Source organism: Nuphar pumila, chromosome 4, assembly GCF_984573655.1.
Source record: "Nuphar pumila chromosome 4, dmNupPumi1.hap1.1, whole genome shotgun sequence".
Taxonomy (NCBI): domain Eukaryota; kingdom Viridiplantae; phylum Streptophyta; class Magnoliopsida; order Nymphaeales; family Nymphaeaceae; genus Nuphar; species Nuphar pumila.
This window is the reverse complement of record NC_143252.1, coordinates 113,898,962-113,922,746: the sequence shown is the minus strand read 5'-3', so window position 1 is coordinate 113,922,746 and position 23,785 is coordinate 113,898,962. Positions and strand designations below refer to the sequence as shown.

General features: G+C 37.6%; 3 protein-coding genes across 3 annotated transcripts in view; 2 read left to right on the top strand and 1 right to left on the bottom strand.

Moving 5' to 3' along the window:
* LOC149840669 (uncharacterized) overlaps window positions 1–9,592 on the top strand; it is a 65,849-nt gene extending 56,257 nt beyond the window's left edge. Inside the window, exons 4-5 of the mRNA XM_090005110.1 lie at window positions 3,859–6,864; window positions 8,718–9,592. Coding sequence (XP_089861236.1) covers window positions 3,859–6,864; window positions 8,718–9,406 — 3,695 coding nt within the window. The 3' untranslated portion in view covers window positions 9,407–9,592. The remainder of the gene's footprint in view (window positions 1–3,858; window positions 6,865–8,717) is intronic.
* Window positions 9,593–12,049: 2,457 nt separating this feature from the next.
* Window positions 12,050–16,968, top strand: LOC149840668 (peptidyl-prolyl cis-trans isomerase FKBP15-1-like). The gene is made up of 6 exons (XM_090003243.1): window positions 12,050–12,124; window positions 12,742–12,791; window positions 14,817–14,879; window positions 15,763–15,853; window positions 16,198–16,302; window positions 16,596–16,968. The coding sequence occupies exons 1-6, from the start codon at window positions 12,070–12,072 to the stop codon at window positions 16,679–16,681; spliced, it is 450 nt and encodes a 149-aa protein (XP_089859369.1). The 5' UTR covers window positions 12,050–12,069; the 3' UTR covers window positions 16,682–16,968.
* A 2,079-nt stretch (window positions 16,969–19,047) lies between these two features.
* The window catches only part of LOC149840667 (conserved oligomeric Golgi complex subunit 1-like), a 32,372-nt gene continuing 27,634 nt past the window's right edge, over window positions 19,048–23,785 (bottom strand). Inside the window, exons 3-6 of the mRNA XM_090003248.1 lie at window positions 22,772–23,064; window positions 22,352–22,531; window positions 20,311–20,491; window positions 19,048–19,668 (exon numbers count right to left, since the gene is read on the bottom strand). Of these exons, the coding sequence (XP_089859374.1) occupies window positions 19,489–19,668; window positions 20,311–20,491; window positions 22,352–22,531; window positions 22,772–23,064 (834 nt within the window). The 3' untranslated portion in view covers window positions 19,048–19,488. The remainder of the gene's footprint in view (window positions 19,669–20,310; window positions 20,492–22,351; window positions 22,532–22,771; window positions 23,065–23,785) is intronic.

The following is a 23,785-nucleotide window of genomic DNA, read 5'->3' as shown; positions in this document are numbered from 1 at the left end:
TGGGAAGATTAAGTTGCTGAATCCTTGCTATATTATACCAATTGTTGGTCAAAGAAATAGTAAACCAAGATTTTGAAAAGATCCAGGAAGATTTTGTTCTGTTAAGAAGAAGATGCATGGATAGAATGAAAACGCATATCTGTTTTTCTATTACAGTAATATATATCTACAATCTACAATCTTTGGATCCCTGACTCTAGGGATTTTATAAGGTACTTCTATACACAGTTTACAAACAAATAGTTCCCATTATGATCTGGGATCTTTACGTTGGTAATCTTTCCTAGTGAGTGATGTATTCACACGATTGACAGCTTCCTAGGTCAGATTTCCCAATATAAGCTAATAGTCTTTCTTAATTGTTTCACCATGTGTGACTTCTTTCCAAATATGATCCACTATTGCCCCCAACATTACTTGGAAAAATGTCAGTGATGGAAAATCTCGTGATATTTTAAAAAATCTGGTTTTTCTTGGGAAATTCTAAGGACAATATGAAAAGTTTTTTACAAAATGTTTTCATCATGCCAGACTTGCCAGTATTGTGATAAAAACACAATGTTTTCAAAGTAGGTGCTATTTTGAAAATATCATACTCCTTGGTATTACATTGGCATTTGAGAATATTGTAACAAAATCGTTATATTTAAAAATACTATCAGTTGCCACCCAAGTTATGGAAAGAATTGCTTGGAAAACTAATAGCCATCAGCCCATCACTTACATTCAGGGTTAGAGAGGTGTATATAAAGGTTTTGACTTTTGATTGAAAGTCTGCATGGGTAAAAAGCATTCTTACTTTCTTGTGATCATGAAAGTCTGCAGCCGTATAAATCTCAAAAGGATATGGTAGCCTTTACAAGGATGGGTTCTTTATGTGGATAAGCAATGTTGTCCGTATCGGTTTCAGACCTGAATTGATTTTCAATTCGGTTCAAGTCTGGATCAAGCTGAATCGGCCTTTCTTTTTGTAACGTAAAAAAAGTTCATTCAAATTTTAAAAAAATATTAAAATATTAAAAATATTTTAATGACAATGATGAAGAAAGGTGGTTCTCTTAAGTACATTAGTATAATTAAGGATATGTATGAAAGAGTAGTAACCAATGTCCGCGCTTGTGGAGGGGTGACAACCAATTTTCCTATAACGGTTTGGTTACATCAAGGATTTGCTTTAAGCCCTTTCCTATTTGCTATAGTGATGGATGAGCTTACGAGATCAATTCAAGAAAATGTGTCATGATGTATGTTGTTTGCTGATGATATTGTTTTGATTGATGAGTCTAGAGCTGAGGTTAATGCTAAGTTAGAATTATGGAGACAGACATTGGAAGCAAGAGGTTTTAAGTTGAGTAAGAGTAAGACAGAATATATGGAATGTCGGTTTAGTAAGCAACGAAGTAGTGATGGGAGTGTAGTGAAGCTTGGTGAGCAAGAAATACCGGTGGATGATTGTTTCAAATATTTGGGATCTATCATTCAAAAGTATGGAGAAATTGATGGAGATGTAAATCATAGGATAAAGGTTGGGTGGATGAAATGGAAAAGTGCAACTGGAGTGTTGTGCGATCGTAGAATGCCATTGCAGTTGAAGGAAAAGTTTTATAGGACGACTATTAGGCCCGCTTTACTATATGGTACGGAATGTTGGGCTGCCAAGAGACATCATATTCAAAAAATGAGTGTAGCTGAGATGCGTATGCTTAGATGGATGTGTGGAAATACAATAAAAGATAAGATTCGGAATGAGGAGATACGTAAGAAGGTAGGCGTTGCACCTATTGAAAATAAGATGAGAGAGAATCGGTTACGGTGGTTTGGACATATTCGGCGAAGGCCTAATGGCGCTCCAGTTAGAAGGATGGAGAAATGGGAAAATATATTAGTTAAAAGAGGTCGGGGTAGGCCTAGAAAGACTTGGATGGAGATGATAGGAAAGGATATGAATGCTTTGAACCTCACCGAGGACATGGCATTGGATAGAAATGATTGGAGGAGAAGGATTCATGTGGAAGATCCAGAATGATTTTCTTTGTTGGTTCATATCGCCGACCCCAATTGTTTTGGGATGAAGGCGTAGTTGTTGTTGTTATTTGTTGTATTAAAAATATTTTAATATTGGAGGAGAAGGATTCATGTGGAAGACCCAGAATGATTTTCTTTTTTGGTTCATATCGCCGACCCAAATTGTTTTGGGATGAAGGCGTAGTTGTTGTTGTTGTATTAAAATATTAAAAATCGACTGAGGGCTGAATCACTGTTATCGAATCGATTTTGGGCCAATACGATACGAATCAGCCCATTCAGGTTGATTTGCATCGATACTGACCACTGTGGATAAGCCATAGGTTGTCATTTCTTATTCTCACATATCTTCCAAATGGAAATGGTTAGGCTACCTACATTGTTCTTGTCAAACATGTATTTTATAAAAACTTCCCAGGTACCTATTTTTTCAGAAATGAAAATTGATAATATCAGTTACTCTATAAACTGTTCATTGTGTTTGATTGTATGTGAGAATATGCATAGTTCAATTTGGTAACAAAAGTGTCTTGTTTAGTTCTTATTACCAGTTGAAGAAAATGATTGACAAACCTTCATTATGGGCTTAAAAATAAGCAATTCCTTTATTAAAAGTTAATAGACCAGTTTCTTTAGCATACACTACTTTCTATCGAATCTGGAGATGTTCTTAGCACTCAATCTGAACTAGGCCAGATTCTTCGATAATCTTATCAAATTGATGACTGTACCCCATATTTGCTTTGGTTATTGGCTCTTCAACCAGTTTTGTGAAAAGCATATGGTATGTGGTTGTAAACATGAGAGGCTACTGCTTGCTTTAGTTGGTTAATTAGGCTAAGTTTCTTACTGTAAGTAGTAGATTGAAGAAGATGATTAGATATGAATTTGTCCTCGAGGTATTGAGGAAATACTGTTTAAAAAGGCTAGGGAATGGCTACTTTTCTTGATCTTTTAAACTTTTGTTTTCTATCATGGAATTTTGTATGATTTATTGAGCAATCTTACGGCTATTATGGTTGATTTTGCAAGTTTAGCATATGGATTCTTCTAAATAATGGATCTGATTTTTTGGATTTATGTGCAAATTTGAGGAACATGTTATCATCTGTAAATTGGTGATGAAAGATTTCTTTCTTGGATTACTCAGTATGTGTCTTTGTGAAGATTCATGTTTACTTCTAGTTCCATATTGATGGTCAAGGTTACCGGAAGCGCCCATAGGCATGGGGAAGCGTGCTTCAGAAGCACAAAACGCGGTGCTTCCGAAACATGCGGGGAAGCACCAATTGTAATTAGGAAGCATGCTTTCCATTATGGGGAAGTGCGCTTCCCATTTCGCTTTCTACATGCTTCCCAATAAGTTTTCTTTTTTGGGGGGGACTTGGAGCCTTTAATATTTTTTTTTTCCAATATCGAAAAAACTCGATTCTTATTTGCTTCCCACTCGAATCCTAGGTCGCTTCCCTCTTTGTTTCCTCTTTGCTTTTGGTTCGCTTCCTAGGTCACTTCCGAGATGATTTCCGGTTTGCTTCTAAGTCTTCCCACGCTTCCCGCTTCCTAAAATTTTAAAAGTACCTTACGTCCCACTTCTGCTTCCCGCTCCCACTTCCTCGACTGGAAACTCTGTTCATGAATGCATATTTATGATATTTTCTCATAAATAAGCACATGTTTCCATTTATAGAAATTCCCTCATGAACACACATGTTTGTGGGTATAACTGCATAGCTTTTTTTCGTCAAAATGATGGATGTTATAGATTTCATACTTCAGTCCCTTGGGTGGAAGTTATTAATCTAACATCAGATAGCTATGTGCCTTCACCTACAGTTGATGCTCTGAACAAGAAGGATCAATGCCATGTTACACAGCAACAGAGTAGTCAGACTTTGGAAGCCAAAGTGAAGCTGCTGGAGGGGAAGATGCCATTGTCTGATGATGCAGTTTGTTTAACAACAAATTCCCTGGAAATTAAAGATAGAAGCAGTTCATTTTTATCATCATCTGATGCAGCTGAGACGCAATCTGGGAATTTACTGGGTGGTTCTCAGAGGGATACAAGTACTAAAGTTTGTGAGAATGAGAAACAATATGCACAAAGTGAAATTCAGTTTGTTATGTGTCATGCGCGTGAGGAGAGAGCGAATGAGAATGTAAGTTCTGGAGACCATACCTATGAAAAAATAGAAGGGCCTACAGAGCTTGAAAGCTCTTTGAAGGATAATGTTGACCATTTAGCGTCACCTGGGTCTGAAACCTACTCTGGTACAGAAATTCAAGTTGCTCCAGTGATGAAGATCTCTCCAAACGAACTGCCACTTGGTGCCACTTCAGGATCTGGAACAGTCAAATCTGGTGTTGTGGATTCTTTATCCATGGATACTCAAGTTACAGACAAAAGCATACTTATTGAATCAGAAATTGGGGAAACTGGAACTGAAAGTGGTCAGGGTGATGGAGCTAATGTGATGCAGACCTCTCCAAATGAACTTCCACTTGATACTACTTCTGGATCTGGGACAGTCAAATCTGGTGTTGTGGATGATTTATCCCTGGTTACTCAAGTTACGGACAAAAGCATACTTATTGAATCAGAAATTGGAAAAAATGGATGTGAAGGTGGTCAGGGTGATGGAATCAACGATGATGACACATCAGTTTCCATACTTCCCACAGATCAACCTCTAGGACATGCTGCTAACACAAGTTCTGATGTTTCTGGTTCAGTGCGACGGGTAATTCCTTCATTTCATACAGTTAGTGAAGCACCGGCAAGGACAACTCAGGGTGCCACCAACCTTTGTTGTGATTGTCATGGAAACATGGACAAAACTGCACCATATCCAGCACTTCCCACATCTGTACATCCTGAAACCTTTTTGGAGGCTTCTTCTGATGTTCATGAAGAACTTAATGTTGTGAAACAGGAAGTTTCTTTGTTCCCTACTGATACTGAAGCATCAACAGATATAGTCGACCACCCAGAAGTTGCAATTGCATATTCAAATGGTGCACATATCACGAGCAGTGCTCCATCAGAAAAAGTGCAACACATAACCCCTGAACAAGAAACCAAAATTGGAGAGGTGGTAGACAGAGAACATGGTGAATGTGTGACAATGCTTTCTCCTGCACAAGCTCATGCAGACAATCTCCATGCACGGGCATGGTCTATGAATAATGTTGTTAGTGGTCATGATGAATCAATTGACCAGAGCAATGTATGTGCAGTAGGCAAGGAAAATTCACCACTGAACACTTCATCAGAAGGTAAATGTGGAGGTGATGTTTCTCAATTGGTCTGTAGTGATTATGCTGGCCAATTGAGTGGACTCGACACCTGCTCATCTGCAGTGTCAGGAGATGCAACACCAATATTGCCACTGACTGCTGAGTATGTGGTCATAGATCCATGTCAATCAGATAATGGGATGCACTATCCAACTGAAAATAGGTTGCCACAGGAAGATCTTCCAAAAACTCATGTTTTGATTTCTGTCACTGATGGTGTTTCAACATCTGTAGACTCTGAAGGACAAGCAGATTTTATTCAAGAGGTGGCAGACAGAGAACATGGTGAATGTGTGACAACCATTCCTACTACACAAGCTCATGCGGACGATCTCCATGCATGGGCAAGCTCTATGAATAGTGTTGTTACTGGTCATGATGAATCAATTGACCAGAGCAATGCATGGGCAGAGCGCAAGGAAAATTCACCACTGACCACTTTATCAGAAGGTAAATGTGGAAATGATGTTTCTGAATTGGTCTGTAGTGATTATGCAGGCCAATTGAGTAGACTCAATACCTGCTCATCTGTGGCGCCAGGAGATGCAACACCAATAATGCCACTGACTACTGAGGATGTGGTCATTGATCCATGTAAATCAGATAATGGGATAAGCTATCCAATTGAAAATAGGTTGCAACAGGAAGATCTTCCAAAATCTCATGTTTCAATTTCTGGCACTGATGGGGTTTCAGCATCATCTGTTGACTCTGAAGGTCAAGTAGAGCTTGCACAAGCAGATTTTATTGGGAAAGCGATTGCCCATGATAACTCTATAGTCAGGATTCCTGGTGACCCTAACATCAGGATTAGTGATAGAACTATTGATTTTAACAAAAAGGAAAGCAGTGATGATCATTCACCAACCATGTCACAGTTTCTTGATGCATCATCCAGCAGTGATCGACCAGACTCAATGTCATACATTCATTCAGATATTGGTCTGGAGGAATGTAATTTCTCACCTACTGTTGCTGATGCCAGGGTTATTGACACGAGAGACTACAATATCCAAAGTGGAGATGCAAATGACAGCTATTCAGATGAAAAAACTGTACTAGCTTATGGGGAGAAGGATAATCAGAGCATGGATATGAGAGGAAGCCCAAAAAAACTTGTTGATATTTCCAGCACCGGACATGCTCCTTTGGAAAAAGAACTTAAGAAAGATCAACTGCCATTGGACTCTAAGGTTGAAGGGAAACTTCCTGAGGAATTAAGATCAAACCAGAACCATGAGGATGGATCTCAGACTGATGTAAAAGTTCCTGATGCAGAATCACAACTCTCCGATGATGAAAAGTCATCTTTAGCATACCTTGCAATATCTGATGGTCCAAGATCTGTTAGTCCCCTTGAAGACAGTAGTATAAAAGACAGCATAAAAAAAGTGATTGAAATGTCCTCTTCTGACAATTTGAAGATTAAGTTTGTACAAGGTGAGGACCATCTTACTGCCTCCAGATCAAATCTTGAAACAACTGCAGGAGTCGGTGATACACTGACTTCAATTGGCCAAACAGGCAGGATGGAAGGTTATTCAGGTATGCTTTTGATCTTTTATGTTATATTTATTCTGATCCACTGTATAAGGATTGTGTACTATTTGGTCTCATAATTTTGCTTCAAGTATATCTTCAATGACCAAAAATTGCTTTTGTATGTTTTGCTGTACTCAAGTTAGTTCTGGTTTGATATGAGCCTTGGTCCTTAATTTGTTGCTGAAGGAGGTATCGGCATGTGCTTTTGTCCTTAATGGATTATACTTGTTCTAGGCCCATATTGTGTTATTTGATAATGGAACCTGAAGGCTAAGAAACCCGCTAAGCTATTGCATCAACTTTGTAGTTTGGAAAAGCATTTCTAATTATTATTATTCTTATTATTCATTGCAATGGTGGTTCAGAATGGCACCAATGTTGTTGTGGGATGATGTAATAAAAAATGAGGCATACCTTTATTTAACATGTAACCTTTGATAGCTTCATTTTCATCTACTTTATATGCTTTGTCATCTAAGCAATATCTCTTCAGTCTTTCACTCTTGACCTCTTTAATCTTTTCTTCTTTTTTCTTTTTTTGTCTTTTTTTTTTATTCTGTTGATCCACCCTTTAACTCTGTAAGCCCTTGCTCCCTTGTTTGATATAAGACCTGCAGGCTTAGGGAAGAATCTAGATTGGTGCTTTAGATTGTAGCTTGAGAGAACGAGGCTTAGTGGTCTTACAATCACGATGAGGGGTGCCAATGCAACTGAACCAAAGAAAATCATGTAATATTTGGTTTTTAGAAAGGATCCATTTTTCCAGCTTGCTTATCAAAAAAAAGATCCGTTTTCTGTCTTGAACATGATTTGGGGTGTTAAATATTAATAACAACAAAAGACTACAGTGATTGATATTTCTCTAGACTATAGTATTTCAACCCCTCTATTGGTTCTAGAGAGGAATACATGCAATTATTGCTGGAACCACGGCTGAATATGCACGGTGCATCATGAGGTTGGCTCTCTGCTCCTTTTCATTTCCGATTAGTCCTTGCCTGGTGCTTAATGTCAGCATTAGCAAATTCATGGATATGCTACTGTTTAGAGGATCTTTGGATATAGTAGTCACGGGAACTGTTCTTCCTCTTGGTAAGCTCCCCTTGAGTATAATCATTTAGGTCAAATATAAGGACTGATCAAGGGTGACATGCCCTGATTACCAACATTCCTCATTTTTATCCATATACTGATTGAAGGCTACTACTTAAGTTTATCAAGTTGGTTAAGGCGAACCTGTTTCCTAGTTCCATTAGGGCCATGGTTCTGGTAATCAAATTCTTCAGGTGGGTTTCCACATGTCTGTCTTGTCACAAACTAAATGGATCTTTCACTCACGCATTTCATACATTCTTTCTATACAAAATGTCACTTCAAATGCTCTTGATTGGCTCTGACAGTTGCTTCAAGTTTATAGTGATAAAAGTGCTTCCTTGATGTTTGGATTTTTCTTCTGTTGTAAAATCTCTATCCTCTTCTTCTATTTAACTTCTACAAAATTCCTACCAACTGTAAATTTTATGGGTCTCCAGTCCAAGTATGTTGGCACTAAAACTTTGTGATGCTCTCAACAGCCGTTCTTAACTTTGTGGGGTTATAAATCTTGCTTTTATTTTATTCTTATTGCACACCAACTTTCAAATTTTCTTCACACGTTTCCATTTTGGCCTTCCTAGATTGATTTATGCTAATAAAATATTTGTTTTAGGGGAAAGTTTATGTATCTTGCAAAATGTGCATGAACTATAACAGTCGCTTCATTTTATATGTATGGGGGTTTAATGTAACTACTTTGATAGTTACTAGCAATTATTCTGATTGCTGTGCTTACCAAACTGGTTCATTTGATGTCACAGATGGAGCAAGTTGCTCTACTGGAGATGCAGATGCACCATTGAATAGTGATCAGGCAGAGAGTAAAAATCAAGTAAAGGAAGTCGCTGATAGTGATAACTTGAAGATTAATGTGGTTTCTGAGCCACATCAAAATGTGCATACTGCGGACATTTTTGAGCCACCTTCTTTCATGACCCTGGTGGAGCCCAGCAGAGAAAATACCGAAAACACCAACCCTTCTGAGATGAAACTAGCAGATGCTGCCCAAAATCCAGCCTCTACTGTCACTGAAGCTGCATGGTTTCCTTCTCTGCATCCATTGGTAAATGACTCACAAGGAAGAAAGAAAAATGAAGAGATCATTGAGAAAGTGGTGACCTCAGGGAAAACGCGTACCCCTTTAAAAAGCCTTCTTGTGGAAAGCACAGAGAAAGGCATGCACCTTGAAGACCATAAGGAAACATCTAAATGCGATCTTAAATCAGAGGGTGGCACCATTCAGCCAAAGTTGAGATCAGAAACAAAATCTCTTGAATTGGCATCAGAGAAAGTTTACCCATCAAAAACCAAAGCAAACCCTTCAGCAACAAATGCTGGTAGGATGGAGATCAATTCTCTTGCAAGGAACCTCGGCAATAAGAAAGTGAAGCGGAAGAACAGAGGAATACATTCATGGATTACATATGTATGTTGCTCATCTATGAATTAGCATCAAGTATTCATACAAAGCAGAGAGATTCATCTCTCTCTCTCTCTCTCTCTCTCTCTCTCTCTCTCTCTCTCTCTCTCTGAGTGTTATCTTTGGAGAAGGCTGTTGATATTTTTAGCAAGTTTTGGATATTTTGTAGAATTTAGTGGTGCTATTAATAAATTTATGGAATAATTGTATATTTTACCAGTAAAGAGTAGTGATTTTAAAAGCCTGCAGATTGTTTTCTGTGATCTTTGGTAGACATGGTATGGGAAATATGAAACTCGAACATTTCTTTATTGTATGTGAGATAAGCACCATAGGGGCATAATTCAATGCCCTCTAAGATTTCAACTATAAGTTTCTCCATATGAAAGCTCAAGAAATTGAAATGGAGAAATATTATTTTGGTATAATAGATGAGAGAGAATCGTTTACGGTGGTTTGGACATATTCGGCAAAGGCCTAATGATGTTCCAGTTAGAAGGATAGAGAAATGGGAAAATATATTAGTTAAAAGAGGTCGGGGTAGGCCTAGGAAGACATGGATGGAGGTGATAGGAAAGGATATGAATGCTTTGAACCTCACCCAAGACATGACATTGGATATAAATGATTGGAGGAGAAGGATTCATGTGGAAGACCCAGAATGATTTTCTTTTTTGGTTCATATCGCCGACCCCAGTTGTTTTGGGATGAAGGCGTAGTTGTTGTTGTATAATTGATTTTTCCCTCATGTTTGACCAACACCAAACCCCCCAATCGAGAGCCGGATTCCATCAATACATTTTTTGGACGGAGAACACGGAAATGCTTGGCACTGCATATTATAACTCGTTAAAGCCTGATGTGCATCATGATGCTCAATAAAAGGAATGAGGAAGGCCAACATTATGAATTAGTTGGAAGATATTAGAACTCATTAAAGCCTGACGTGCATCATTATGCTCAATAAAAAGAATCAGGAAGGTGAACATAGTGAAGTAGTTGGAAGATATTAGAACTCATTAAGCCTGATGTGCATCTTTACCCTCAACAAAAGGAACGAGTAAGGGGAACATAGTGAAATAATTGGAAGAGAAATGTTTTCATGCAATAGTCAATCATTATTGATGGTATCCAACCAACTTTTTCTTCCTTTTTACTCCGATTCAAAGTCAAAGAATTTCTCTTATGAGGTTTCATAGGAAAATACCTTATGATAGCTTCAAGTACTTGAGTTGCAAGTGAGAAATGACTATTCTAATGGATGTATGCATATATATTACGCATAGGCTTCATGTTCATAACCAACGGCGCTTATCTGGTAGGAGCAGTAGTGCACGTTACCTTGTGCTGGGACGTTGCAGGTTCAAAACCCAATGGTATAGTTGTATAACTGGTAGGAGTCTGCCTAACCCCAGCTTGCCTTTTCAAAAAAAACAGGCTTCATGTAGAGTAGAACTCTTATTTTTGGAATTTGATGGTTCACGTCAGCTAATTTCAACATTTCAGCAAAGATGCTTCTTTTATTGATTTTTACTGAAAGAAAGCTCTTCAGGATCAAAGAGACCTAGTCACGCTGGCTCTGCCTGCTTGTGGATTTCAAGCTGAGGTTGTCCCATGTTAAATGATGCGGTTGGTGGTCGCCCCAAAATAGGAAGAAGCCCTTGTAGAAGATTTTCATTGTTTGTTTTTTTTTTAGTAACTGAAAAACAAAATGACCACCTCGCTCATCAAGGTCATTGGTGTAAAAAAAACTCCAGGTCCCCATTACCCACTAGTGAGTACCATAGTGACAAACATCCCCAGAGATTTATGAAAATCTCGCGTTAATATCATGAAAAATTGCCTGAAAATTTAAAACAGCAATTTCTTGAGAGATTTTCAAAATATCGCAAGATTTATGAAAAAAACATAAATACCGTGATTTAAACAGGATGTGTTTTGAATGGCTATTTATCATGAAAGACCGTATATTTTTATTTTTAAATAAATTTTATTAATATTTTTTTATAAAAATAATTTTTTGAATTTTAAATTTATTTTTTTATTGCCAAGATTTTGCCCAAAAAATGCAAGATTTATGAAAAAATTTCAATTTCTCGAGAGTTTTTGAAAAAAAAGATTTTGCCGATAAAAACGTTTGTCACTACGGTGAGTACACTCAGCTTCAGTCTTTTGACAAGTACCTTGCGTCGGGTGGGTTTCGAACTCATGGCGTCTCTTCAACTCAATGACTTTCATGAGTCACAGATGAACGGAGCCCTCGTGGGCAATTCCCATTGTTTTTGGCGTTTAAATGTGAGCCAGCTTGAGCCAGAGCTCAAGCCAGGTGCGAGCCTGAACAGACCAAGCTTAGGTCGTTGGGCTAGTTTACCAGCCATACCTGGACCCTAGTGATTCAAACGGGTTGGATTCAGGATAGAGATTTTGCATTTTTTTGCTGTTCCGGATCCAATTCCGATCCGAATGACCATGTATTTATCCGTTTCAGATCCAAATCATTTGCATCGTTATTGGACTCACTCCGCCGCCTAGAAGCAGCACGGACTCGAATCTCCTTTATCGGAATCCGAAGAAACATTCCAGATTTCGGATCCGAAAGAGATCGGTGGACCCGACCCGTTGACATTCGTCCAAGTTTTCTGTCTTCTTCCACTGCAATCGACAGAAGCGCGCGCGCGAGAGAGAGAGAGAGAATGACGGTCTCTGGCTTTCTTTCTCTTCTGGTGGTCGCGTTTGCTCTGACGGAAGGTATTTTCAGTTAACCGACTCATTCGTTCGTTCATTTTTTTCGTTCATCGTTTGGTTGAGAAAGTTGGGGATCTGAATTTCTCTCTGTTGATCACAAGGGAAAATCTCGTCATTGATCTTGTTTATCCCTTTTATTTTGAGAACATTGCTTATGTTTTCCCTTTTAGAATCTGTTTTAGAACGATTCCACCAGAGGGAAACCGTTTACCGATCGCCTATCCGACGTCACATTTGTTCGGAAAACGGGGAAAACCTAGAATTCCAGTTTTTCTCACCGGGCGATATGAAACCTTTGGAAAATCACGCTTAGGAGGCATTTGTTTCATGTCCTTTCCTATGAAAGAGGCTCTCTTTCATAGGAAATAGCGCCTCTTTCCTAGAAAGGCTGAAACGAACTTGTCCATGGTAAAAAGCAGTTTTCCTGTCAAAATGGGTTTATACCTCTCCCCCATGGGTAAGCGCTTTCCCTTTCAAAGGAAAGAGGCTTCCTTTGGGTCGGAGTGTAACAAAGCGATTCGGAAATCTCAGTTTGTTCAGTTCTTCTTGTATCATTATTGAAACGTTACGTGGACGTCGTTCTCATCATTTTCTCCTCTTTTGTGTTTTTTATGTATCAGTTGTTGCTAAAAAATCTGGCGATGTCACGGAACTTCAGATCGGAGTGAAGGTGGGAAACTCACATTTCCTTTTCATAGATGTTCCCTTTGTCTTTTTCTTCTTCTTTTTTAAATCCGGCATTCTATTGTATTTGGGTTTTTTATTGTAATTTAATGTAAATTTTAGTGACATGAGTTCAACGCCTGGTTCAGATTTTTTTTTTGTTAATGATTATTACGATGTTGTTTTCGTTTTTGTTGTCTTGTGGGCAATGATGAATAAAGGTGTTTCTCTCAAGTACATTAATATATATATTAAAGATATGTATGAAGGAGTAGTAACCAATGTCCGCACTTGTGGAGGGGTGACAACCAATTTTCCTATAACGGTTGGGTTACATCAAGGATCTGCTTTAAGCCCTTTCCTATTTGCTATAGTGATGGATGAGTTTACGAGATCAATTCAAGAAAATGTGCCCTGGTGTATGTTGTTTGATGATGATATTGTTTTGATTGATGAGTTTAGAGTTGGGGTTAATGCTAAGTTAGAATTATGGAGACAAACATTGGAAGCAAGAGGTTTTAAGTTGAGTAAGAGTAAGACAGAATATATGGAATGTCGGTTTAGTAAGCAACGAAGTAGTGATGGGAGTGTAGTGAAGCTTGGAGAGCAAGAGATACCGGTGGATGACTTTAAAATATTTGGGATCTATCATTCAAAAGTATAGAGAAATTGATGGAGATATAAATCATAGGATAAAGGTTGGGTGGATGAAATGGAAAAGTGCAACCGGAGTGTTGTGCGATCGTAGAATGTCATTGCGGTTGAAGGGAAAGTTTTATAGGACGACAATTAGGCCCGCTTTACTATATGGTACAGAATGTTGGGCTGCCAAGAAACATCATATTTAAAAAATGAGTGTAGATGAGATGCGTATGCTTAGATGGATGCGTGAAAATACAATAAAAGATAAGATTCGAAACGAGGAGATACGTAAGAAGGTAGGTGTTGCATCCATTGAAAATAAGATGAGAGAGAATCATTTACGGTGGTTTGGACATATTCGGCGAAGGCCTAATGATGCTCCAGTTAGAAGGATGGAGGAATGGGAAAATATATTAGTTAAAAGAGGTCAGGGTAGGCCTAAGAAGACTTGGATGGAGATGATAGGAAAGGATATGAATGCTTTGAACCTCACCGAGGACATGGCATTGGATAGAAATGATTGGAGGAGAAGGATTCATGTGGAACACCCAGAATGATTTTTTTTTTTGGTTCATATCGCCGACCCCAATTGTTTTGGGATGAAGGCGTTGTTGTTGTTGTTGTTTTCGTTTTGTTGTCCTCTGATTGATGGTTGCTTGGTGCTCGTGTCGTGCCGAATGAGGGTGTTGCTTCATAAAAACAGAGATGAGTGCAAGACAATGGTTCTTGTTTGATCAAACGATTGCTCATTGTATATGGATTTATATTGTATTATTATGCATGCTTTTATGATAAATAAGGGGAGACTCAAGATTCTGCTGGACGTCTATTTTGAATTTCATTTTTTTTATGGACAATGATGTAGATGGCACTAATTTTTTGCACAAAAACATAACTGGCCGCAAACTAGAAAATATGACAAACATGGTTATTACACTTTTTTCTTGACCGTTTTGCCCTTTTGTTTGGTTGAAATCATGACACCTGGTTTTTTCAAATGACAACTTACATTTATACCTGATTTTTTCAAGTGACAACTTACTTGGCGCCTGATTTTTTCAAGTGACAACTTCCTTGGTGCCTGATTTTTTCAGGCGAGAAAAGCGTGCTTATATGTGCTGGGGCTTATGTCAACTTGAAAATATATTGATAATTATTATTTTGTTTCAAATTCTATTACAATAAATAGTTGTGAGACAGATTAGATCCCTCTCTTGTTAAAATGATTGTTTTCGAGATGAGGTTATATTGAAATGATGAAGTCAGAAAAGTATAGATGCATAGATGATTATATATCAATGACATGATACTCTACTCCTGTCTTGCTCTGTTTCTGTATCTTTTTAGTATAATACTTTAATCATACTGATTTTCTTATCTCTAATTGCAGCATAAACCAGAGTCTTGTGATATCCAGGCTCACAAAGGTGACAAAATCAAAGTGCATTATCGGGTAGGTATTGTTACTGTTCCCTTTTTTTATTGATGGGAGAAACTGTTAGTCCTTGCTCTGTTCTAGAGCAGTTTTCTCCGTAGATGTGTGATTGGGTTAAATTTCTATGCTTCATGTTTTTTCTCCATAATTTTCCTGTCTAACTTACATCATCTACGAATAACATTATGATTTTTGTTTTTTTATAGATGATGTCGGTTTATCAACAACCTTGACATGGAGTATAGTTGTCTTAGGAATTTATGTTCTCTTGTTTTAATGCTTAGATATGTCTTGAATAATTTTTATGTAGCCATTGTAGGTGCCTTTCCTCAATGTTCACTTAATTTAGTTTTTGAGGCTTTAATGTAAGTTGTCTGAGATTGATAAAAGCCATATGCAAATTTTTCCTCCATGTTGTAGTTTGTCAATAAGTTGTACTTGAAAAAGTATGCATAGTGGTTGCTTCTTTAATATCTTTTTTTCCTTTCTTATATGGAAGTACTGTTTAGCATTTAGGTTGAGCTTGGTGTCCAATATCTGCTGCTGCTGCTTCCATCTGCTAAATTGCTATTGCATCACTCAATCTTTTTTCTGGAAGCTTCTGTGAAAATTTCAAGGCTAGTTTTCTCTTGGTTGGTTCTTAAAAACTTGCTGGCAAGTGAGTTTTCTGCTTGACATCTGACTTTGTCTGCATGAGGTTTTGAGTTTTAACATTCAAGCATTCTGAGGTTTTGACTCTTTTGAGTTTTAACATGCAAGCATCATAGAATGCACACTTGTTCTTTTCTTCACCTGTTTTATATGCTACTCAATTAAACACCATTTGAAGTTCCTTTGCTTGATTAGGTAATTTTTCTTTTGGTATTAAATTAATATAAACAAATTGTTTTTTGTGTTGCAGGGTGCACTTACTGATGGAACTGTCTTTGATTCTAGCTATGAAAGAGGTGACCCATTTGAGTTTGAGCTTGGCAGTGGTCAAGTAATCAAAGGTTTGTGATGATCCCTCTCTATTAGATGATTTATAATGCATATCAAATAGCCTTTATTTAATATTGCTGATAAAGTTCTATAACTCGGTCTGTGGGATAGCTCACTGGTAGGATTCAGTCCAATACCTTAGCTAGTTGCTGCAGCTTGGCATATATGACAATTTCAGCCAGCAAAAAAACTTTTCTAACATTTTCTATCTGAAGTTGTACATCAGTACTTCTGTTTATCTTGTATTTGGTCTCAAAGTTTATTGTTTCCTTTTGACATGAGCAGATTCTCCTATCAACTGTTGGGCAGCTGTGTTATAGCTGTATTTATAATCTTTGCATGCACCTGGCTGCAGGATGGGACCAAGGTTTACTTGGAATGTGTGTGGGAGAGAAAAGAAAGTTGAAAATACCTTCTAAACTTGGTTATGGAGCTCAGGGATCACCACCAAAGATTCCTGGTATGTGCCATGCTTTTTACACTCGATTTCTAAACTCAGATTTAAACCTCTGCATACTTCTTTTCTCCTTCTGTTATGTTTTGCAAAGTTGATGGTTGATTTCTGATCCATGAACCTCCATTTTTTCGTATCTGACATTTGCACATTACATGCTTTATTTCTTACAAACTGCTCATTCTGTATTGCTTCGCTCAACCATATATGTGCATTCATCTGCATGCAGAATGCTTTCAGGGTACATTGTCGACGATATGTAATGCCCTTTTGGTGTTAACGTTGATTGGTACTGGCAGGTGGGGCTACTCTGATTTTTGATACGGAGCTCGTTGCTGTCAAGGGGAAAGACTTAAGCAGAGGTGCTGGAGATGGCGAGTTATAGCTGATGTAGTTCTCAAAATGGTTACAATCTGTGTTTTCTGTTTCTTATCCTTACTGATTTGAATTTAGTAAGCTTCCTACCCTCTAGGATTCAGGACTATGATGGGAGTTTGTCATTGAATTTGGCTAGAGGAAAGCAAACAAGGCTCTTAACTTTCTGAAAATTTTCTTCCTGAACAAAGTTTTGTTGCTGAACAATCTTGCTGAAATACTTGTATCCTGAATTCGTGGTTAAGGCCTGGAAAATCTGAAAGAAATCAAGAACATTAGCTGCTGCTTCCTCGTAAATGGCCCAAACTACTTGCTGTACTTTTGGGTCAACTTTTTTTTTAAGATGAGAATCCATAGTTCGGTCTTTTCTTATGCTTGGAATTAAATGAAAAAACATACAATATGGTCGCTTGTCACGGACTTGGTGGCTCCCCATATCCAAGCCTGACCTCCCAACAGGCCTTAACTGGATGCGGTTGACTATGGCCTTACATTCTATTCGATCAGAACTAGATCTAGGTCTAGTTTCAACCAAAGGTGGTGTATGCTCTTTGGTCATCGTGGGTGTAAAAGTTTCTAGATCCTGGTTAGATCAGATATGCATCAGACTTTTGCATCTCATCAATCAACGACCCCTCATATCCAAAAGCCTCTTCAAAGGGGCATCAAATAAAATTGGAACCATACAATTGGATCCAAAATTAAGTTTGGCATATCATGTTGAATCAAGGCACTTTTGGCATAATGATAAAGCTCCCCTTCCAGGGATGAGTCGCCCATGTCTTTCTGATGCCGTTCATGCATCCAATGAATCACATTGGAGTTGTAAAATGAACGGTCAGGCCGAATTCGTGCCATAGTTCCTAATGAGTATCTAAGAATCATTCATCTTAAAGATGGGAGTATCTAAGCACCATTCATCTTAAAGATGGACCGTATCAGTGGTCTCTTAGACAATTTTCTGCGAAGGTTCTTGGACCTGATCTATTCTTCAAAAAGGACACCCTCCCACAAGATTGGTTGATGTCAGGTCCTGTTTTCTAGAGAGTGCCATTTTCATAAGATTTGGGAGGCAAATTGGCTCTTACTTTATAAGTGGTTGCAGGCATCTGATAAAGCCTGCTTTTAAAATTGAGCATCAAGCTAAGGATCCCAATTTCATGCTTTGAGCTGGTGCAGGATTCATATAGGATTCTGTCTTTTACCCTACATTAAAAAATGGACGTATATTTTAAAAAATGATGCTTAAGAACTTTTTTTATATACTTTTAAAGAGAAACAAAAGATATCTGTTGAGTTGTTTTATGTAATAAATAGTTATACAATTAGTAGGTTGCTACTTTAGATTGGTCCATATCCAAGGCTAACATTTGAAGATATTACTCAGGTTAAGTGACCGAGTTTAATAGTAAGTTACAACAGGTCCCTTTTTGACGATTGTCTTGAAAAGTTTGGTCTGTATCAAGAATTTCAAAAAATGTGGTATCTGACATGGAATGTCAGATAAAAGATAGGTGTGTATCAGGAAATTACCCTAAACTTTTCATTTTTGTTGGTCATTAAGGTATGTTTGGTAACGCTTTATGTGACTCAAGACTCGTGCAATTGAGGGAATGAATCTCATTTGTACAGCTAACCAAACATCAGAAAATCACATTTAGGGTGAACTTACATCTCATATAATTCCAAAACACATATTCCGCCTTGTGATTCAGAATCATATTAGTCCATATCACGTGATTCCAAATCATAGTTGGGTAATTTCTTGCACTGTCCATGTGTTCATGTGCAGTCTATGTCTGTTGCTGAACTAGCATATGGCTTGGTTTTGACAAGCAAGAAGTCTGACTCACTCAGCCCGATTGAGTCATACTTGTTGTACTTGACAATCAAGTTGGCCTATATTTCTTGAAAAAGAAAAAGGTTGGCCTATATTTAGGGATGTAAATGGATTGGACTCTGGTTGGATCTAGGCATTACCAAGTCCGACCTAATGGGATTCAGACTCAGTTGAATTAGATTAGCTAAAACCAAATCTGGGTCAGGCTAGCTTAAATTTCTACATTCACACATATTTGGATATCAACTTTCATCAGATTCAGACTCGGATTCAAATGCCGAATCAGGATCCTATTATCAATCGAATATGACTTCGGATACCAAGTCTGACTAAACAGATCTGGATTCAGGTCAACTGTCAGATCACATCCAACCCGTTTGCCATCCCTACCTGTTTTTCTTTTTATTGCTTTTGATTATATTTTAATTCAATTATCTGAAAATCACAACCGCAGTTTGACCTTAAATTTAGGATTTGGTATTAACCTTAGGCAAACAAGTCCCCTTGTCATGTTGAAAGCATTATCTAGATGAGGATTCAGAAAGAAGATTGCTGTGATATTTCTCTCATTAAAAAATTTTGCCAGTAAAGGGACAAAAACAACAGAGAAGCATGATGACAAAGGATACAACAGGGGCCCAATAAGTAAAAAAACATGCAACAGAAGAATTATATGAGATGCCTTAAATACTATTTAGGGGCCAGCCAAGAACAACATTTTGAATGAACACATCACCACCACCAAAAACCTGGGGAACTAAATACCTTCATCCCAAAATATGGGAAAGAACTCCATCAAGTGATCCCTTTCCTTGGGTTCCCACTTGTTGAGGTGATGATTATGGAGCTTGCAGCTTTAAGACTGTTTTTTTCCAAAACAGCAATATCCTGTCATTCAATACATCCGCGCTCCTGAACTACCTTGTTCCCAAGAATATTTACATACAGAGCACAGTTTGAGTAGATGCATTGCACAATCAAGAATCCGATCTGGCCGCTCCAGCTGTAAGAGATGACAGAAGACCAGCTGCCTGAACAGGAAGCATATCTCCAAATCCAAATGTAGACATAGCTGCGGCTGATTTGTCTTTAAGTCTGCCTCCATCTGACAGCATAGAACCAAGTTTAAGAGTGCTCTCTCCAAATTTGCTACCAACCTGAGCATCAACACAAATAAGAAGTGAACAAGTAACCGCAGTCCAGTAATATTTAAGGGAAAACCCTAAGAACGACCAAAATTACAAGAAGGAGAATCTTGATAAAGTAAAATTTCCTCTAGGCAAAAGGCCAATAGTGATGACAGTCAGCTAAAAGGGAAACTAGATGGCCAGGATGCTCAGATGACAAGACCAAATTTATTGGATATTGATTTGGCTGAGTTGTCCAAGGAGACATCTCTTATGGTTCCTGATTCATATATTAGGCATCTACTATCTGGTTTCATGGCCAAACACTCTATAACCAAGTCTTGATTGGGGAAGATAGTTGGATTGGTAAGAGTTGCACTATCTCAACAAAGGGATCTTGGGTTTAAGTCCCATTGTGGCCAACCCCAACCTTGCCTATAAAAAAAACCAAAAAAGAGAGGTCAAATTATTATCAAAGAGGAAAACAGTGCATTTCAACTTCCATGGTGAACCTTGAATTTCATAAATGATGTTGACCCGCCTTTTCTAATGCAACACTTAGCCATTTCAAGGTGCATTTCAACATCACAGTATTTCAAGGCAATAATTGCAAAATGTCTTTGTAGTCCACCACAGTGGCAGATTAAAAGGGAAAGGATTTGAACCATGCACCTGCGTCATAAAGGACTTGAACAGAGGCGTTGCTGCAGCAAAACTGGAGGAATCATCAAACTCAAGTTTTGGGGAATGCTCTCCATTTGAATAAGCTTTCCATGAGCTTCTTGAGGATAACTCATCTGACGAAGACGTAAAGGTTGGAGTGGACGCACCTCTAGATGATAATACTGGAGCACTGATGGATGTTTCAAAGAGAAGGTTAAACAACTTAAAAGAGCAACGTGGTCCATCTTCTATACTCTTTGCAACATGTGTAGAAAGCAGGTTGCAGATACATAACAAAGTTTACTAACACCAATAAATGATACAACAGAAAGAAACAGTAATCTTTGAGCATAAAATAATCATCCCTGGTGTGTAAAGGTTGTTCTTATCCACTCTTCTGTGGTGTTATATATATATATGACCTCACGAATGTGATCTACATTTTGTTTTTAGTAGGAACCAGATTTTGGATTACCGGAATCCAACCTATGTACAGATTTCTGGCAACACAAAAACCGATGGTTGTAAGTGCACCAATTTTTCTCAAGAACACATTTTTTCATCGAAAAAACATGATCTAAGGATTGATTTCCACTAAATCAACCATGTTGAACACATCTACTAGGTTAGATTGAGTCAATACAACATGTATCGTGAGATTCCAACCAGATTGTAGATACAATCGACTGTATATATATATATACAAACACACATAAACGCTCTCTCTTTCTTTTCTCAACAAAAAATGCAGCTTTAGCATCATTAACAGACCCAACTTAATATCCGGATTTCAGTTTAGCATCTTGATAATGGCCAAGGCAAAAAGTTGGTGAAACTCTCATGCGAGTAGAATCCTAGAATTAGAGATTAGGACTTTTAAGTAAAAAAAGAACGAACTTATGAAGCTAAGCAACTTTAGAATCAATGTAGGGATCTGATTTATATCAAAATTATCAGATGATAATATCATTTTGACAGATTTCTACAACCTCCTTGTATGAAGATTTCCACCCATTGTACACAGGCAACAAGAACAAAATTTCTAATGGGTTAAGCTTTTAGCATTCATAAATAGATCAAACTTGATATCTGGATTTTTTCTGAGGCAGAAAAGTGGATCAAGACCAAAAGCTGATATTCTCAACCTCTCCCTCTCTCTGTGTAACTTATTATGGACCTGCCTATAATTGAATGCTTGAAGACTTTCTCTGCACATAAAAAACAGCACTGTCCTATGAATTAATGATGATGCCAGTAGATGAGTTCAAAGATAACATGAATGTATAAAAACCTTAGTACTGTTAAAATGGTACAAATCCAAAATAGAGTTCCTCATAAAACATGATCAAGGCATAAGCCATACAAATAAAGTTGAAGAAGCGGTAAAATGTCCTGAGTGACCTCTCATGTATTAATGCATAAACCATTATCACAAAACTATCACGAATATCTTTAAAATATTAGAATATTATCAGGGGATTTACACAGAACAATACTAAAAGCTTGAAAATATCAGCAATTCTCTGCATATCATGAATTTGTAGAAATTTCCTATTTTCAATGAATCATTATCTTAGGTACTTAGGCTCTCTATGACTTGATCAAATCCTGCTTTTTGAACTATTACAAATTCACCAAAAAACTTCTTTTTCCTTTTTATATTTTTTTCCTTTAAAATTCTTGATAACTTCCTGAGATTTTGCCAAAAAAATAATTATTTCTGATATCCTAAGAAACTACCTCATCGCAAAATTACCAAATCGGTGGCCATGATATAAATAATACATGTATAAAGTAATAGACAAACATCTCAAATAACAGAAACAATATAAAGTGATAGACTAAACTAAACTATGCAAGGACACAAATAACTATTCATTCAGCTGATTCTCACATCCCCTCAAACATCCAGGTTGCTTCATCAAATACAAGCAATCTGAAAAATAAATACTATTTATTTCACAATAGAAGTCAATCGGGCTAGTTCAGCTCAATGCTTTCACTGACAGGAAGATGACATGTTCATGGAAGGTACATAATAAAGACAAACCTGATAGGGAGGTATTTGAATCGTGGAACCACTGCAGATCTAAAAATATTCGATTCAGCATTTGCAGGCAACTTTTGAACTGTATCAGTATAGAGGCGATTGAGTTGCACCAAGAACCCAAATAAAACTGCATTTCGCTGGTACCATTGCTTCTCATTCTCCCAAAGGTAAGCCTCATATCTGCCCAATCAAGGAATAGAACAGCAGATTGAAAAACATGCTACAAATAGATTTTTTTTAAAGAAACTGCATGTGTAAAGCTCAAAGACATGATTTAGCCTGACAGCACATTTGAACAGAATCTGCATCTATAAGCTCCATTGCAGAATCTTGAAGATCAAGTTACAATACCTTAAACTAGTTTCATTTTTTAATTTTGCAGGAAATAGCGACTGCTAAAAGAAATTTAGAGAAACTTACGTAGCCCAATCTATTGGATCTATTCTCTGAGAAAATGCATGTATCAACGACTGGACAGTGTTTCCACCAGCAGAGACAGGCTGGATTGAGTTGTGCTTCCTCCGGTAAGGAATCCTTTTCATCAATTCTTTCTCTTTTGCACTAGCATTATTGCTCAGGGATGATTCAGTCCCACCAGATAGTACATCAGAACTAAACTGCAAGTCAAATAAAATCTGAAGAATTCCTTTTTCAGACACCTGAATTGTATGGGTCTCTATGTTTGAGAGAAATTTCCCATAAGTAGTCACTGCCTATATACATCGAATCAAGAAAACAATAATAAAAGTGTTAGTACATAAATTCAAGGAAATGTTCAGCAAATTCCTTTATTAGAGAAAGGCCATTAAAACATCAGCAGAAGCCTAATGGGTAGATAATAATAACAATCAAATTTCCAGAGGGAACTAAGCTAACTAGCATATAGATATGGCATCTAATCAGCAAATCCTTTCCAGATAAATTTTTTGGTATATTGAATTGTTGCAGAGAGTCTTAATTTTAGATCTTAGAATTAGACAATGCCACAAAAGGGATAGACATAGGATAGATCCTAGAATTAAGTGGTGGGCACTGAAATGAGCTAAACAAGAAATGTTTTTAGAGCAGGTAGTTAAGGAAGTTGATGGTGTCTCGAAGAGGATTCAGAATCAATGTGGAATAAGATAGTGGGTGGCATGAGAAAGGTGGCTAAGGAGGTATTGGGTGAGTCTAAAGGCGGTGCACCGCTAGGTAAGGATACATCATGGTGGAACGAGGATATCAAATTAGCTATTAAGGTTAAAAGAGAGTGTTATAGAAATCTAAGAGTCGTGATAATGAGAATTTGGAGAAGTATATGATAGCAAAAAAGGAAGCTAAAAAAGTAGTTCGAAACGCGAGGGATAAGGTATATAAGGAGGTTTATGACAAGTTGGATATCAAAGAGGGCGAGAAGGATATTTATAGGCTTGCAAAGATGAGAGATAGGAAATT